This window comes from Letharia lupina (genome assembly GCF_014066315.1).
Source record: "Letharia lupina isolate WasteWater1 chromosome Unknown contig_8, whole genome shotgun sequence".
Classification (NCBI taxonomy): domain Eukaryota; kingdom Fungi; phylum Ascomycota; class Lecanoromycetes; order Lecanorales; family Parmeliaceae; genus Letharia; species Letharia lupina.
The window spans coordinates 1,223,825-1,241,891 of record NW_023502977.1 but is presented as its reverse complement, the minus strand read 5'-3'; the positions used below and the strand labels follow the sequence as shown (position 1 = coordinate 1,241,891).

At 49.2% G+C, this 18,067-nt stretch overlaps 5 protein-coding genes across 5 annotated transcripts; 3 read left to right on the top strand and 2 right to left on the bottom strand.

Annotated features, from left to right (window-relative positions):
- Nucleotides 1–154: 154 nt before the first annotated feature.
- Nucleotides 155–1,239, top strand: HO133_010172 (uncharacterized protein; the record flags this gene model as incomplete). Its single annotated transcript, XM_037301027.1, has 3 exons — nucleotides 155–237; nucleotides 290–340; nucleotides 504–1,239. The coding sequence occupies 3 exons, from the start codon at nucleotides 155–157 to the stop codon at nucleotides 1,237–1,239; spliced, it is 870 nt and encodes a 289-aa protein (XP_037153844.1).
- Nucleotides 1,240–1,321: 82 nt separating this feature from the next.
- On the bottom strand, nucleotides 1,322–2,180 carry HO133_010171 (uncharacterized protein; the record flags this gene model as incomplete). Its single annotated transcript, XM_037301026.1, has 4 exons — nucleotides 1,322–1,472; nucleotides 1,527–1,568; nucleotides 1,628–1,678; nucleotides 1,789–2,180. 4 exons carry the CDS (start codon nucleotides 2,178–2,180, stop codon nucleotides 1,322–1,324), a joined length of 636 nt encoding a protein of 211 aa, XP_037153843.1.
- A 1,341-nt stretch (nucleotides 2,181–3,521) lies between these two features.
- Nucleotides 3,522–4,735, top strand: HO133_010170 (uncharacterized protein; the record flags this gene model as incomplete). The annotated part of the gene is made up of 4 exons (XM_037301025.1): nucleotides 3,522–3,552; nucleotides 3,682–4,097; nucleotides 4,244–4,510; nucleotides 4,655–4,735. 4 exons carry the CDS (start codon nucleotides 3,522–3,524, stop codon nucleotides 4,733–4,735), a joined length of 795 nt encoding a protein of 264 aa, XP_037153842.1.
- Nucleotides 4,736–5,691: 956 nt separating this feature from the next.
- Nucleotides 5,692–6,940, bottom strand: HO133_010169 (uncharacterized protein; the record flags this gene model as incomplete). The annotated part of the gene is made up of 2 exons (XM_037301024.1): nucleotides 5,692–6,109; nucleotides 6,165–6,940. 2 exons carry the CDS (start codon nucleotides 6,938–6,940, stop codon nucleotides 5,692–5,694), a joined length of 1,194 nt encoding a protein of 397 aa, XP_037153841.1.
- A 422-nt stretch (nucleotides 6,941–7,362) lies between these two features.
- On the top strand, nucleotides 7,363–11,597 carry HO133_010168 (uncharacterized protein; the record flags this gene model as incomplete). Its single annotated transcript, XM_037301023.1, has 3 exons — nucleotides 7,363–8,003; nucleotides 8,165–8,763; nucleotides 8,812–11,597. The coding sequence occupies 3 exons, from the start codon at nucleotides 7,363–7,365 to the stop codon at nucleotides 11,595–11,597; spliced, it is 4,026 nt and encodes a 1,341-aa protein (XP_037153840.1).
- Nucleotides 11,598–18,067: the final 6,470 nt, after the last annotated feature.

Below are 18,067 nucleotides of genomic sequence, written 5' to 3'. Positions count from 1 at the left end.
AACGTAAGGTAATAATGAATAAAGCCTCTGAGAAACACACCCTGCCCAAAACACCCAATCAAACATTCCATTAGCTTGACGTGCTACTGTAAAATACATGTTGGAGGATTAGGGTGGCGGAGCTGCGAGCTTGAACCCAGAGCAAGTAGATGTCATGGAGGGCAAAAATCTATCAGCAGCATCCAGAAAGTCCAAGACAATCTCCAGCCTAGATACACCATACACACATGTGCAATGGTGAGTTCAACCTTCAGGAGCCCCAACCAATTCGTATTGACCAATTCTCCAGGCCAGTCGTATCTGCCGATGACCAGACAAAGATACTGGACATGCTCTGCAGGCAGGTCTTTCCCAATCGCAACAAGGGCAAAATGCCTGACTGTCTTGACCAATTCTGCTTTGATTTTGCAATTCTCATACAACACGACAGGGAGCATACCTTGCCTCCGATTGTAGATACCCTGGTCTCCGAAGGTCGAAGGCTGATTTCATCCTTCGTGCAGCCTGCTCAGTCCCATTGGTGAACACAGGTCGCGGAACGTTGCTTCTTCTAAAGGAAAGCGGGCGAAAAAGAGGAAGAGAGAAGACGATCCAATCGTCAAAGACCGACAGGCGGCCTTTTCCAAAGGGCGACTTGCAAGAACGAGTGCTCTTGCACAACCGGAGATCCATGACCACTTGACTGTTGGCTTCAACACGACCACCAGATATTTGGAACGTTTGGCTCAAAAAGTTAGTCCAAGCACCGATAAAGATGAGATCCCAGGTACAGTAGTGGCAATGGAGACTTCTGCACGACCTCGTCTCAACCCTGCCAACATCAAGCCATTGGCCGCAGTCTTTGTTCCTCGCTCTGGCCAGCCACCTGTTCTCTATTCACATTTGCCGCTTCTTACCAAAGCCGCATCTCTCGCTGTGCCTTCATCACCATCAACAAGGATTATATCACTCCCAGAAGGAACCGAAGCCCAATTGAAGACCGTTTTAGGTATTCCGCGAGTTGGAATGGTCGGCCTGATAGACGGTGCACCAGACGCCTCGTCGTTGATCGAACTCATCAGACAGAACGTACCAGAATTGGAGGTACCATGGTTTCAAGAAGCGGTCAAAGGAGCATACTTGGCCGTCAAGATCAACACGGTTCAGACTGGCGCGCCACTCAATCCAAAACGAGGGGCACGTTCGTCAATATTGGCAATGGCGCCTGATGATGGAATGTGGTATGACAAGCGCCGCTAGAATAATATGGGAATTCTCAGGGATTCATGGACCAAGCCAAGACCACCAACGGATGGAAAGGTGGTTGACGCTTCAGCCGGCATCACCTCTTAAGCTGAATTCCAAGTGCAAGACCGTTGCGGTTGACTTCGGCTTTGCAGTGCTCCTGTTCGTGTGTCTGCTGCGAGATGTTGCGTGATAGGAAAGCTGTGGTGGCTTGGGCGTGCCAGGTGGACGTTCGAAGCTTCGGTGTCCTAGACGCCATGAGCATACACGTTGCAATTAAAACAATACTCAAACTCATTCACCGTTCACATTCAGGTAAATCGTCTGCCTTGGTCATAGTCCGCCTTGTATGGAGAATGACGACACGATCAGCACTAGCACACTAATCAGAGACCATACGAACGGGATCCAAGTCGACATCCTGAAGCCTCCGGCGTTGTACACAGCGCCGAGTCTGCCAAACAGTCAGCAACTTGCCCCCTTACGATACACCATAACTCCACAACCTTTCTCTCCCACAGAATCGCTGTCGTACGTAGATCAGAGCACAGCAAGCATACTCACATCAACCCCACTACGCTCCCTGCCAACAATGCTTCCACGCCTGCCACGATTCCATACACGACTGGCACCACCCACAGCACCTTGATATTCTTCAGTGACTCCTCCCGCCCTCTCTTAACCTCCTTTCCGCCCCCGTTCTCTTTCCCATCCTCCTTCAATTTGTTCCTCCCTCCCCACCACACAATCACCACCGCGTACGTCCCAACCAGCAAATGTACAGCCTCGAAGATGATGGTCGTCCAGAACAGAGTGAAGCGCCAGATATCGTGAACGTGGTAGAGGAACCTGGGCTGGACGAGATTATCCGGTCCAACGAGCCAGTAGAGAGAGGGAAAGGAAGGGGTTTTGTAATTTTCCGGGACCCAGGTAGTGGTGTTGGCTGAAGCGGGCATTGTGAAGGGCGTTGAGGCGGGATTCGACAGGGCACTGATTGTTCATCTGCAGAGAAGATGGGGAGAGTGGATCGGATTCGTGTCCATTTCGAAGGGGTTAGGGGCTCGTATGGGTGTTGGCTCGAGCCTTGAAGGTGCAGAGGATGGATTGCGTCCGGGGACACTTCGGCTATACCTATCTACGGGCATCTCTGAAGGTTCAACGCTTAATCCAGCTCTAAGGTAATTAGCTCGCGGGTGACAAAAAGATTGGAACGCCAAGCCCGCACTGACGACAGTACGACTAAGGCACTAATTGACGACTAGAGGGGGGTATGCCGTAATGAGCTTGCGATATGATTGGCCCCCGAAGCGAGGAACGAGTGTAGGGCTGGCCATAGGGTACCCCGCCAAGCGAGTCTGAATACTGAGACTCTAATTGACGAGGGGTGGACTAATATTTCCATATCGTTTATTAACGAGAAAGTGGATAGTATGCCAAATAGGTTACAAGCAGTCATAGACGGTAAAGGAGCAATGACAGGATACTAGAACAGAGAGATACATAGAAATTTGTATGTGTGTCTCCGCGCAGTAGTTAATTTCATGAGGAAACGCACAATACTAGGAAATGCGGAATCTTAAATCCGATAAGTCCGATCCAACACTCAAATGCCTACTTCTCATCAAAATTCTATGGCAACTCCGCATAATAAGGATTAATAACTCTGGTTCTTTCTTGCTATCAAGGCTTCTACATCGAGGAACCCAAATTATTATTTTTTAGGCCTTATCGGTCTACCAACGCGTAAAAATCGTATCTCTTCCACCTTACTAGATATATTACTGCGAAGATACTACAGTAAAGACTACGACGGAGCCCTTAGTAAAGCGAACGATAGTGATCTTAGTGGGCCTAACGTAGGAGGTGCAGTAGCCATTTGAATAAGTGGTAGTGGTAGCTATGATAGTGGTAGCCAGCTATGTCGGATTTATCGGATTTAAAAATTCCGCATTTCCTAGTATTGTGCGTTTCCTCATGAAACTAAGTAGTCTGGCTTGGCGTTCCATTCTTTTTGTCACCCGCGAGGGGTAGGTACAACATTTATGTGCACTCCAAAGTCGGTCTCCCACGACTTTTGTCCCCAACCAAGTCGGGTACGAATACGATGGTGGTAATGGACGTCATGATACCTACTTATTGTACAGCGCATGCGACAGATCTCGGACTTGGAAACATGACACCAGTAAAAGCCTCATATCTTATTTATTTGGATCTCATGGTCTAATTCTCCTACCGTTCCAAAGCAGCACACCTTCCTTGCCTTCCTCCATCACTCCCTCCCTGTCAAGTAGATCGAGATGCCAACATATGCCATCCTGGGGGTAACAGGTACGTATTAAATTTATCAACGCAGTATTTCATTGGTCGATATTGAGTTCTAGTCATCTATCAAGACACCCTCGACCCACACTTTCCTCGTCTGTAAAACTATTAACATTGAATCCGATCTTTTCTCAGGCTCCACTGGATCCTCGCTCCTCAGATATCTTCACGAGAGACCAGTGAAAGTCAACATCAACTTATATGCGCGGTCTGCACCCAAAGTCGAGTCATTGCACCCATACGTCAAGACCGCAGAAAACATTCAGAGTTTCGTTGGTGATCTTTCAAGCGCAGACGTACTCAAAAATTGTCTACGAAACACAGATGTAATTTTCAGCACCGTCGCTCAGAATTCCAACGAGCCAGGCTGCTCCATCGCTCAACGGACAGCCCACAGTATTGTATGTGCACTGGAGGCGTTGCGAAAAGACGAAGGTCCAACTTTCAAATGTCCCATCTTGGTTTTCCTGACCTCGGCTTCTCTGAACCCAACTTTCTCGGAATCTACGCCACGGCTGCTTCACTGGGTGCTTGAACGCGGGTGCTATTACGTACGTATTTTTGGACTTCATATACCCATTTTTGGACCAGATCTTCAGTCTTGAGACATGTCTCGGAAGTTGTTACTCTCAAGAACGCTCCAAGGCGCGATATCCCCTCTGATTTAGGCAATACTGACCCCGAAATCACAATTCAGATTTACGAAGATCTCAGGAAATCAATCAAGTATCTAAAGGAGCAGTCGTGGATCCCTTTGATTACCGCCGAACCTCCTGCACTAATTAAAGATATCCCGCGTGGATATGAACTTTCACAAGAAGAAGTCATGCCCGGCATCTCCTACGATGACCTGGCACGTGGGATGGTGCAAATGGCGGAAGAAGATGGCGGTCATAAATGGGTCGGCAAAGGAGTGGGGATTAAGGCAACAGGCAAGGTGAAGATGGATTACCTGCCTCTTATCGTACGTATTTTCGGAGCCCCTATTTCCCCTTTTGGAGCAAATCTTGAGTCTTGTGATGCCTCGGGAGTCTTTACTCTCGATAAATGTTCCAAACCCTGGTATACCCCTCAAATAGACAACACTGACTGCGAATTTGTGATCCAGTGGTACCTAGTTACTGGTTTAGTTGCCTACTTCTCTCCTGCGGCCTGGAAACTTTTGCAAAGAGCAGGTCTGAATCCATGAAATGATCTGCGGGGGCGGTATCCAGTTGAGCGTTTGCAAGCTTTCGGGAGACTAGGGTATATGCTTTGCTTGGGCTGCTACGTTGGGACAGGGGTAATGCGGTGGTAAATGGAAATCTGACGGACACCCAGATTAAGCGAGGCCAAAGACAGAACAAATCGTGACCAATGACTGAACGGATCACGCCTAAGTCGAAATGCTCAAAGGGCGATTGTATTACAGCCATATTCACTTCTTCAAGTTTCCAGGCACCTCGCCGGTGCACTGATCGGTCATGCTCTGCTGCTAATCCTTCGATCTAAGGCAGTCCACCGTATTCTCCTCGCTACTTCCACATTGCGCTTGTATGTATGTCGTCTCCCTCACATCACCAAAGCACGTTCGCCAAAAGCTATCCATGTTTATTCACGCAGTCCTTTGAATTCTCCCAATGCGGCAATATCGACTATTGTCGCTTACCGTGTATAAACGCAGAAAACACGTGACTCTTATCTTTGGGATCATCCCGAAATGCTGGAACTTTATCTGTACTACATCTGTTCACCTTCGACGTCGACTGCAATAACAACAATAAACAACGGAAGACTATTATTGGCTTTTGCAGGGGGTAGAGACACAGTTTGATTTGGTTATCAAGTGCGGGGTCCACAGTCTCACCGCTGTTGCCATATCAGCACTTATGCGAGGGGTGCAGTAGCTGATCCTTCCGGCGATCAAAGCCACACTTGATGACAGCACTTGGCGTAGTGTAGCCCGATACTAGGCATTGTACCTGGTGCAATACATCGCTTGTCATTCTTGTCCTTCCAAGGGATTCACGGTTTGCCAAACATCTTGAGCCCAAAAAATTTAACCTGGAATTTAATCGCATCGCACGGACCAGACATTGCTTCACAGTCAACAATCTTCGGAAACCGTCCAACCTCAGGTCCCTGGATGGAGACCCCGGGTCCTTCCTACGCGCTTGATACGGGATGCTGCCATTGTTGATAGCCAACCCAAGCTTGGTAGCCTCCTACTGCCAATCCTGCCATTCCCAGTATCACCGCGAAGATGACGCCTATAAGCGTAGCTAACATTACGTATCTCGCACCGCTTCTACGTTCCAGCCATTTCTCGAACGATCCGCGCGGCGTTGGGTTTTCCAACTCATCGTATAGCTCCGCTAGATGTTCACCAAAGTAGTGGTATGCAATGTCTTTTTCATCGTTATTACGGATAGAGGCAGAGTCAAAACGGAGACAGTCGGGGTCGAAAGAGGATGTTGAGATCAGCGAGAGTAAGAGGGATTTTGACTTGCGGTCGGTGAGCGGGAACAAGATTTTTTGCACTGAATCGAGACATTCGAGTGCAAGCTGGCGGGGTAACGCACCACTGCGTTTGAACATGATCAGTGGTTGCTTCACTTGATTACACTCCCGATACTGACAATCTAATTGACTCGCTGACTGACATGTTTGGCGCTTTATCTTTTGTGAGTCTCAAGTGCTCTTTGAGAAAGGCCGTATGATGATATATTTCCACTACTCTAGTCTTTCGGTCTAGCTTTAGGTGTCTTCTCAAGTCGTCTGTTGGCAGAAGCTTCAAGCCAATACGCTTCTTTAACTTCTTCGCCATGAGAGCTGCTTTGAGATCCATGGAGCCTTTCAGATCATCGTCATTCAAGCTCGGATGATCCGTCATTGGGAAAATATCAACGAGGAATTGAGCCAAAGTGACGTCGCTGCGCCATGGGGCTTGTGAGAGGCCGTGTTCGAGCAGCCCAGATGATTGGCGCTGTGCAGAGCAATTGACCATGGCGATGACTTTCACAGCTAGATTGATAGCACGTTCTCGGTCTGCAGACGATGGAAGTCTTCGAGATGTGTCATCTCTGAAAACCTTGGCGGCGAACTCTGCACGGGTAATGTCCGGGTTGAGCTTCAATTGCTTGATGATTGCAAAGAGATCCTCATGGGTGCTCAAAGCAGCACAGTCACCAGGCGCAGCGTCAGCCTCGTAGGATGCAGTCAGGCCTTTGTAGTGCTCGAAGAAGCGACCAAGGCGTTTGAATCGTTGCGAAGGGCACGCCTGCGTGGTGCAGGACCGGCCAGTCCTGCATTCTTCGCACAAAATCCACGACCAAAGTATCTCTCCGAGTATCTGGAGCTGCTTGTCGGTTACTTTCTCAAGGGGAAGCAATGATACAGGCCATGTCTTAGCCATTCTTAGCGGTCGAAACCGAATAATGTTGCGAAAATTGAGAAAGATACGTTATGAAATAGTATTTATATAGACCAAGAAGCATTGAGCGGGCTATCTTAGCATTGCAGACGTGAGCATTCATGCGCCTCGTTTACAAGGGAGAAAGTGGTGGCTGTGCACCTATTGTCCAACTGCTCTAGCGTTGGGGCCATTGAGATAAGCGTGGGGAGCAAGGCTACGTCCTACCCTACTCACTTCACACAAGATGTCTTGTTTCGCAGCAAGCTTTGATTGTCAGCACCTCTTGTTGACGACTGTTCAGCAAATTTTTCTGACATTGTTGGGAATGGTTTCGAGCCTGATGCGCTAATCACTTCGCTTCAATCGTCACGATGGATTCCTTTTAGGAAACTTTATGGGTACCGCTCCAGGCTATAGCAGCCATGATGTCGGGTCGAGATTCGACGCCTTTGGGACGGGCAGCTGCGGAGAAGTTCACTTCAAATACTATCAGCCCTGAAGGCTCTGATTCAGGCTATGCTTCCATAGGGAATACGACTGACGGCTCCACGACGGACCATTCTCAAGACTTCGCAGACGGGGTTGCACTTCCTTCTCGCAACTTTTTCGAGCGTAAGGTCACAAAGCTCAGACTCTTTGACAAAGAGATACCTCAATTAACTCAGCATCGCTTTCACGACTTGCACGAGTTGTTCGAGAGACCGCTCTGTGACTATCTGATCAAGGCAAAGGTTAATCCGAATCCGATCTCAATCAAGTTGAAAGTCTTGGGCGAAAGCGAGGCGACGGCAAAACCTTGGATTGTGGTCTTGTGCAATAAAACCGCATCGAAAAAGATCAGACACTTTTTCAACCAACCGCAAATAAAAGCAGCATACCAGCCACTTAACCCTGATTCCTTTCTACCGGCCTTCAAAGTCTTTGTGTGTAATAGGCCTCCAAGACCCATGGCCGGTACAGAGATCTACAGTGATTCCGCCGAAAAAGCTACGACATGTGGAAGGATCATCAGAGTCGGCGAGGCTCATCACTCTCGCTTTGCAACACTGGGTGGGGTCATAAAGTACGTATTTTTCGAGCCCATATCTCCTCTTCTAGACCAAACCTTGAGACTTGAGACACGTGTTGGGAACCTGTACTCTCGAAACATACTCCAGTGCTCCCCCCCCCACCAAACACAAACACCCTCCAAATAGGCAACGCTGACTGCGAAACTTAATTTAGGGTTGTCAAACCTCCTGGAATCGTAACGCTTTACGGTATGACTGCCGGTCATATCCTAGCGCAACAGCCGCTTGGACAAAACAACCTTGACCAAGTCGATTTCTGTGATGAGGACGACGAGGAAGACGAGGAAGACGAAGGGTTCTACTCAGGTGAAGAAGAATACGAGCTTGATGATTCCTTTGAAAGCGATGAAGAAGTGCAGGATTCGTTTCCCGCAGGCGACAAAACAAGGGCTGTTTCGCAGAGCACACAGTTGGGAGGTCTGTGGCCAAAGATAGGATGCGTTTCTGCCACTTCAAACGAGGGGACAGGAACGGGAGATGATCCTGATTGGGCTTTGATTGAATTCGATAAACCGGCAGATTACCGCCCCAATCTCTTACTACTTTTTGATCGTGAGGAGGAGGCTGCCGAAAACCGCCCGCTGAAGGAAAACGGGAAATTTACGGAGGATGGGTCTAGTCGATCAGTCATCTTACTGAGTGGTATGGGGGGCGTCAAGAATGGAACACTCTCGACCTCTTTGTCTTTCCTTATGATGGGACCAGCCAAAGCCTTTACGAAAACTTATACGCTTGTCTTGCCCCATGGTTCAGGTCAGTGCCCTTCTCGAATGTATTCACACCCTTGGCTAATGCTCCTAGTGCTCAATGCTGGCGACTGTGGCTCTTGGGTCGTGGACCCGTCGACTTGTGAAGTATATGGGCATGTCGTAGCTTCGGATGCGATGGGCGATATCTATGTTGTTCCTCTGAACGCGACACTTCGAGACATGGAGAAAAAGCTCGGAGCGGACCCCGTGTCCCTTCCTACCAAGGCTGATATTCTTACGTGGGTTGCGCAGCACGCCAAAGCTGCAGCAGAGCAGGTTACAATCACAGCTAAAGGCAACAAAAAGAAAGTTGCGTTCAACGATTCCAAGATGGATAAAGTCGAACTTCCAAGGGATCTTCAGAAGCTCGCTGGCCACTCATCGTCTCAAGCATCAACGTCCCCAGCTCCGTTGGCCATCAAAACCTCCACACTGATTGTGGACTACTGCATTTCATGCAACGCGAGATTTGAAGGTACCTCACGCGATGTCAGGTCCAACTTGCTATGCCACCTGCGGACTACTTGTTCGAGACAGAACGAAGATGCAGCACCCGGAATTGAGGGTTCCATTTCACAAGGTGCCAAGGATATTTTAGATGAAAGGTCGGAAAGGCTCTCAGTTGAGAATTCTAAAGACGTACGGCAGAAGACTATAGCCAACACGTCTACGCAGCAGACGAGTCCAGTCCCCTGGTCAATACGATCTATGTATTCGAACTTCAAGAAGAAATCAGATAGTGACTCTCAGCAGAAAGATGGGGACAATGGTAAGAGTATCAGCAATTCAAAAGACAACAAACCCGCTCGATTCGCCTCTTCAAAGAAGCCAGCTGCGACAGCGTCGCCAACTTCAATTTCCAGAGACCTGAAGGACGGCACGAAGAAGTCTAACTCCAAGAAACATTTGCATTCTTCTCCCATCAGTAAACGATTGCATGATCCATCATCAGCGCTGGCAGGTCGCATAAGCAGAGACTTGCCTCCTGCTCCACCAATCCCGCCAGTGTTACCAGACCAGATACTATCTCCCCCACTCGCGACTCCGTTATCACCGCGTCTCGGTCAACGTGGAATATTATTGGCACCCTTTCCCCCTCGCCTGGCTCCTCGGCTGGTTCATGGCCACGAAAGCTTCCATGAGAGCAGTTCTGATCGTCGTCATCTATCCCACAACAGTAAATCAAGACAAGTCAGCTACGAGGGTTATACTTTTACTAAATGCGATTCTAAGCAAACCGGCCAGAAAGAGACATGGGCCGTCGCCAAGTTGGCTCCCATGCCGGTCTCCCGGGAAGATCTCAAGGATCAGATTAAAAGAAATAGGAGAAAGCACACATCCGCGCTTGACGAGTATAACGATGAAAGAATGAAGGGCTTTAAAAGAAAGCAAGTCGATAATCTTATTCACGAACGTACCAAGGTCGACGGTGATTATGGATTTGAATATGTGCTTGCCTCCATAAAGCTCGATTCACGGAAAACCAAGAGCAAAAGTACGGAGACAGTGTCAATGCAAGTCATCTTGAAGAGACAACTAATAGCGCACTTTCCCCATGATTCTTCGACGGACCTTTCAATGGACTTTCTTACATCATTGCCATCCCAAGTAATGGACGTTACCAGCGGAGATGAGCCTGGGAGGGTCAGGAACTTTGGTAGCGGAAACCAGGACGTAGGGCACGGAGGCGCCGCTGTCTCTTTTGCCGGTCATCCTAAACATGGAGCCTTTCTGGGGTCTCCAGCACACGGTCAATCTTTCGGCCACGGCGTGCAACATGTCGGCGACAAACTTCCGCCCTTTCATACCGCGCCCCACCCGCTTAACTCCCTTGACTCTCCGGCTCAAGGCGTGAGACAGCCTCCTCAACCCCATAGCGTCCCCCTCAGCCATCAGGAAATACACAGTACCCAAGGTCACCTTGAAAAGGTCAACAATTCCAAACCCAAGAAGAAGAAGGTTCCCAAGGTCGTTCATATCACGCCCGAGACTCGGAAGAAGCGAGACAACCTTTCCAGTTCTCCCTCTCTTTCGAGTCTCTCCTCTGAATTAGATAGTGAAAATTCGTGGACAAAAACTGATGCAACACCAGATACGGTAGCCTCAGGCGAGAGCCGTGAGTATCGTAAAGAGAAGGAATCCGACAAAGAAAGGAATGAACGGTCTTACGACAAGGACAACATCGAGCGGACACCGTATACTCAAGAGAGAGAACGACCGGTATATCTTGACCATGGAGAGGAAGAGTACAGGCGTCCTTATCTAGCGCCGGCTCAGAGGTTCCGCGATGTATCGTCCGATTGGATCCACCCAAGGCAGGACCTCGACCTGGATCTAGACCGTCATGGTCGGAGGCTGACTTCTCTACGATACTCCTATGGCCCTCGTTACCGTGATGACGGACACTACGAAGTCGAACCTGCTATCAGCGTTGCCGCTCGCCATCGCCGAAGCAGTGTCTCACCAGAGCGACCGTCGCAATTCAGAGCCCCCAGCTATGACCTTGATCGTCCTCCAGCTCACCCCCCGAGAGCCTTGGTCCCAACACACCACCGGCCTGCAGTGTATCGAGACACCACTGCGGACTTTTCTCGTGCTGTCGACGTGTATGACCACGGAGCGGAGCTGGCGCGAGAGCAAGAAAGGCTTCGGCTCAAGAGAGAGGAAGATGAAGCATGGGCGAGGAGGATGAGGGAGTTGGAGAGGCATGACAGGGAGGAACGTGATGCGCAATCTGATGCAAGGATCGAGAGGATGAGAGAAATGGAGAGGAGCGGGAGGGTGACTGTTGGTAATACCTGGGTATGCAGTTACTGCTATAATGAGACTTATCACTAGATATGGTAGTCTTAATGATGTCTAAGGAAGAAGGATATCTATGTACAGAGAATGCCTTCATATACCAATGACTAGACCGAATGAGTACTAGTGGTAGCGAGTGTTGAGTCGTTCCAACACTGGCAAAAACAGAAAATGAGGCTATTCACATGCTACATTCCTTCTCCGTAATCCCCATGACCGCAATTACTCCCTCTGCTGCAGTGGGCGTAGATCCGGTCATGATGGGCGTATTTCTAGTAGCACTGCGCTAAGACGGCTTCCTATTGGTCAGTATCAGTGTCTTGTCTTTCCACCCAGCCTTCTAGATCCAGTTCTAGGTGATTCGTATCCACTAGGCGTTGTAGTGCGTCACATCCCTTATCCTTTGTCATTGAATCGGCTGGATTCTTGTCTCCTCTGATCCATAGGATCTCGGTAATCTCCCGTCGTTCGTATGACTGTCTCAGACATAGGATGTCTATCATTAGTCTCTTCTCTTGTGTTGTCCCTAGCTTGACAAGACATTCGTATAGAGATTTCGAGTCTATACACATAGAAAGAGGTATCTTCCCCTGGGGAGTACCAGAGAAGATTTGATCCAGAGTGGATTTTATGGTGGCTGCAACGTCGAATCCCAGGGACAATGCGTAAAGTTCGGAGGCCAATACGCTTCTAGTGACTCGGCGGCATTTGATCGATTGCCAATGGATGATATTGGCCTTGTTCTGAGCGTCAGCTAGGGCTATCACATAGCCGATTTGAGAAGAGAGGTCTTTGTTGTTGGCGAATGACGAATCCGTAAAAGCCACGATTCTTAGAGACGTCACATCTAACTTGACAAATGTGAGGCCTCTTCCTTCCATTTGCCATGAAAGACAGCGATTTAGATACTGAGCATCCTCGTATATAGGCTCTGTGATCTGGGCGGCATATGATAGGGCGAATGCCGCTTGTGGCTGTGACACAGTAGCGATGTATGCTCCTCGTGCTCGCTGGGCGACGTACTGTTCTTTTGTGAACGATTTCGTAAGTAATTGGATCTTCTTCGCTTGTCTGAGTTGGCTAATTCTTATGTTATCCTCGAGAGTAATAACGAACCCGTTGAATTCGAGAGGCTGTTCCGGAGTGAGTCTCTCGCATGGCTTAGCCAGTAGTCCGGCGGCATGTAGTTCTCGTGATTCCAGGTCCATGAACTCGGTGGTACCGGCGATGAGAGAGTCATCGGTTTGTAAGCCAACAATTGCTGTCGTATTGTCGTTGAACAGTAGGCAAGTGTCGAATGTAGACGGGGTCATTCCCAGCTTCTCCACATGGTGCTTATGATATGTCTGGAACCAGTGGGTACCGGACTCAGCAATTCCATAGAGGGGGAGAATGACACGGAGTATCGTTCTTGAGGATAGTCCCATTTCAGCTGGGGCTAAAATAAAGACATCTCTAGTCAACTCGGACCGAGATTGCGTGTATGCCTGAGTAATGTCGCGTAGGTATAGAGATAGCTGTGGGATAGCTAACGCCAGGGCGATAATAAGCCGTTGACTGGCCCGTTGAATGGTAGGGGCCTGGGTGAGGATCCCATGCTTCTCCGAGTCATTGAATGCTTGCACTACTAGTCGCGACTTCTCGAAGGCTTTCTCGGTACCCTCATTCTTGATTTGGTCCACAAAACGACTACCAAATATCCGTGCTCCTGCGGGGATATCTTCGGTCTTCATGATCTCAAATACACCCTTTTCAAGTAGTCCATTCAGTTCTTTTTGCCGGGATGCCTGGAAGTTCGGTGAAGGTGGCTGTGGCATGGACTTAGATATGTAGACCGTGATGTCAGCAGAGTTCCGAAAACGGGCGGGAACATGTCGACGTCGAGGAGGGTTATGACGTAGTGGAGCGTCCTGAGGAGGGTCTTGATGGTCTTGATTATCGTCATTTTCGTGTTGAGTATCGTCTGACTGTGGAGATTCTTGTTCGGGGGACTCGGGAGACTCGATTGGGGTGTCTGTTTCTTCCAAATATGGCTTGACGATAGTGACTCGGAAGTCTGTAGGACCATTAGACAATTCGACGGTGCATGTCTCTCGAGAAGTGGCTAGCAATTTGTATGGTCCAGTCCACTTCTTTTGATGCGTTCTCCACACCAGTACCGGGGAACCAATTGGAGTATCATGCATCCTCATAGTCTGGGGGCCGTTTCGCTGATGTAGGGCGTCATTGACCTGTCTCTTAGCGTGGAGTTTTGCAACTTCGGTCATTGCTATATTGATAGCTTTTGCCCTCTCGGTAGTAGACAAAGTTGGTGCATCGTCGTTTGTGATACGGGGGAAGGTTCCAAAAACCAGCAATGTGGGAACGAGGCCATTGTATCCGGCTGTATCGTTGACAGCCTTGACAGCCATTTGTAGGCGGATCTCCTTCCCAATGCCTTGGTTCTCCAGTTCCGCAGTGATTATCGAATAGGCTCGTCTCAATGGAGTGTGATATCGTTCCACTAGGCCGATAGAATTAGCGGCCTCAACTGGTACGCATTTCGTTTGAATGCTCAGAGTTCTGGCGTTTTGCCTAAACTCGGTACTGTCAAAGTTAGTCCCAGCGTCGTGGACAATGACGTCTGGAGGTCCGACATATACGTCTATCCAGCATAGTCTGAGCATGTCCCATGTGTGGGAGGCAGTCATATTCGTTAGCCATCGGGCGGCCTGAAATGAAGTTCCCTCATCAACAACTTGTAGAACTGGGCTACCGTCAATGTAGAGGACGTCGATAACAATTGTGTGGTTGAAATAGGCATTGTCCTCGTCCTTGAGTGAGAATTTGAAACGGCCTGGGGACCGAGAGTGCTTCTGACAGAGTGTGCAGAACTCGGTGATCCGTTCAAGTATGTGACGGTGTTCGGAGTCGTCGTAGCCAGCTTTCTCCAGGGTTCGGACGAGTCTGTTGACTGAGGGATGACCGAATCGACGATGTAGTTGACGTAACTCGGTGTCGGTCAGGTAATTAACTGATGTGGGACCCCATATCAAGAATGGATGTTCGTGGAAGCGGACAATTGGGACCGTAGATCCATTCCTCAAAACAACTTGGTCCTTGAGGTTGTTTAGGTAGATCCCTAGCCTATCCATGTCTTGAATACACAGTAGGAATGGGGTGTCAGTTTGCATCACGTGGAAATCGACTCGGCCAACAGGCGAATCCACTGTGAGTTTCCCAATTGATGCTGCTGTCCCAATCCCAAATTGGGCGGTAATGCTACTAGCAGTGACATCCAGTTGTGTATCAAATTCCCTCATATAGGCTTTTGCTTGACCGTATCCAGCAGTGGACATGCGTGCGGCTCCGGTATCTAGCATGATACCATGGAACTGTTTTGAGGTGTATCGGCTGGTGGTGAGAAAGCTGCTAGACTTGGTGATATTGTGGTATGTGGAATGGCTGGAAAGCTCCAAGTAACGTGCTTGGGCTTGGTCCGATGTGACTGTGGAAGTGGTTGTGATGAAGTTTTCGGCCTCTTCCAAGTCGGTTTCTTGAACGTCGAGAGTTAAGGCCTCGAAATCCTCGGTCTCGTCCTCCTGGCCTTCAAACTCTTGAATATAGGAGTCATATCGCTTGTCAATCGAGCCGGTAAACCGCTTGGCGAACTTGTTTCGAGACTCCTGGCGTTCCTTGTCGGTATGCTTGGTTGACCAGCAGCGTGTCCTCCCACAGACATAGCACTTCTGGAAGCCGTTTGTTTTCGGAGACGGTCTGCTGTAATTGCCTTGATTTGGAGGCTGATTTGGAGGTCGATTGGTGTAATACTTCCGGTCAGTGAAGTATGTTGCAGGCCCAAGTGGCTCGGATCTCTCAGCCTTCATGGCTTCTTCGTGATTCTCGATTGCAGCATAGATATTGTTGATTAGCCCCGCAATTGTAGTCGTCTGTTGTAGGATTGCAACACTACACGCAGGGATATTGCTGCAAGAGGTGACTATCTTGTTCCGGAGTGCTGTATCTGACTGAAATTCGTAGTCCAGCCCTCTTTGGGTTTGACGGAGTTGTTGAATCATCTCATTGAAGACAGTCCCCTTATTCTTTTCGGGACTAGCTCGGAGTAAGCCTCTTAGGCTAATGCTGTTCCACTCACGAAGCATGAGGCGACGGTGTTCTTCTCCCTCGAAATGGCCCTGAAATCGATCGAAGAGTTGTTGAATGGTGAGGCTGATCCCTTGACAACCAGAGTAGTAGTACTCCAGTGCCATAGATTTCAGCATAGTTGGGAATGCTGTTTGAAGGATCTGCTGGGGGATCTCGGCTCTCTTGCAAAGGTCCATGAAAATCATGAATTTGTAGCTGAGACTCTCGGTAGGACTCCCACCGTACTTCTCCTCGATAGTGTACAATTTGGCCAGGGTAGTGAGTTCCTTACTATGGCCGTGGTTTTGTTCGGTACCAAAGTTTTGAATGACTTGGTAAGGCGAGGATAGTAGGTGTGGGACTCGGTAATTTGGGTTGTAGACTAATGTTGAGGGGAGAATTAGAATAGGATTCTCTAGTCGATAAGGCGGTTGCGGGGGGAGAGGAATAGTATTCTCCGGTCGATAAGGCTAATGATAAGGTGATTGCGGGGGAGAGGAACAGTGTTCTCCGGTCGATAAGGCTGATAAGGCTGCTGCTGAGGAGGGTAATGCTTTGGTGGAGGACGGTTCTCGTCGTCCAGTTGGTAATACCTGGGTATGCAGTTACTGCTATAATGAGACTTATCACTAGATATGGTAGTCTTAATGATGTCTAAGGAAGAAGAATATCTATGTACAGAGAATGCCTTCATATACCCATGACTAGACCGAATGAGTACTAGTGGTAGCGAGTGTTGAGTCGTTCCAACAGTGACCATTGACAGGGAGGGATCGCGGAGGGGGACGGCATACGACGTTCGCTACATGCCTCGACGCCATCGAGGTCCAGACTACTACTACTAGAATGGTGTTTTTCTCTTGTTTGCTTTTACCAATAATTTTCAAGTATCGCAAGAAGGACGGAAATTTGTGTGGTAGTTAGATTTTTGATCGATCTATCAAATTTAGCTACATGAGCCAGTATTTGTATTGCCCCCGCCCCGCCTCGAACCGGTGCCCCTAAGTGCAACACAAGCAGACAGACCATGGTCGCCGTTGGAGAATCGAGTCTATCGTAGGTTCTCCCAAGAGCCATTGGTTGTCCCCACGTTTGGGAAACTCGAGTACACGAAAAGGTCGCAGTCGGCCAAGGCCAGCTCAACCCCAAAGGCACATTCGCTCTGTTGGCGCTGGCCGTCTCGTACGCGTCGGTAGTCTTCGCCCTCTGATTCCCATTCTCATAACTTGAGGAGACGGTCGAAGAAAAACGCCATCGATGACTTTCCCCGATGACTCTACTCACACAGCCGACCTTGCGCCACTCCACACGGGACCGATCTAAAGCCCCGTGTCCTAAACATTTCCCTGGAGCCCCGTCGAAATGGATCTCCAATTTCATGCCGGGTCAGCCTCTTCAGATCAAAGGCCGGCTGACGTCCCCGGATGCCTTAGGATTACCACTACACCTGCGGCCTTATCGCAACGGAAGATGCGTCCGCTTGGGGCATCCAGCCCCGCGAGATCGCAGAGCCCCCCACGCCATACATGGCACCACTTTTCGGCGCTGTTCGCGGCGTTGGCCTGGATCGACAGCACGTGATTCCACCCCCCTTGGAGCCAACCCAGGGTTTGATCACTTGGCGGCTCCAGATCGTCTAAATCGCCGGCGGCGTAGGAATGCAGGGGCTCATGGAGCTGAGAATTGTTTGGTAGTCAGCGTTTGCTTCTGGGGTCAAAAGTCAAGTCTTGAGACATCTTTGGGGAGTATGGGCTCCTAGTATGAGTGTTGCGACGGGTTTTTGGGTAGGATCAGGAATGGATAAGTTGACAAAACGTACAATCGGAAGCTCCAAGATGGCGTATAAATCCATAGGAGTTGAGTAGTACGACTTCAGGGTATTCGTGACGTCAGGGTGGAGATTGACCAGCCAGCTAGACAAAGAATATGATAAGCCTTGAAAGAGTGCAAGTGAAAAACCATAGAAATTGGAAATAATACTCAGGCTTGACTTGGTTGCTAGACTGGAACTTGGACTGTGCGACATAGGATAAGAATGACGGGCAGAACCTGATTACCTCTGGGAAAGTCTCTCGGCTTCTGCGCAGCAGAGGGCATACAGCGAGGAATAAGGAGGCAAACCCACGCGCGTTATCTTCCCCAAAACTGGCCATGTAAGCATCCATATATCTGTACCCGGACAGATGCCCATACTTGCATCCTTGGTAGATATCATGTGCCGGTTCCACGATGTCCATTACAGGATCAAGATGGTTTGTTGTCCCGGAGTTGACTTCGTCTTGCATGTTCGAAAAGCCGCAAACAATGATCTTTATGAGATTAGAAGCTCAAGTCAGAACACTCGCTGTTTCAAAGGATGGATAAATTTGACATACGACTTC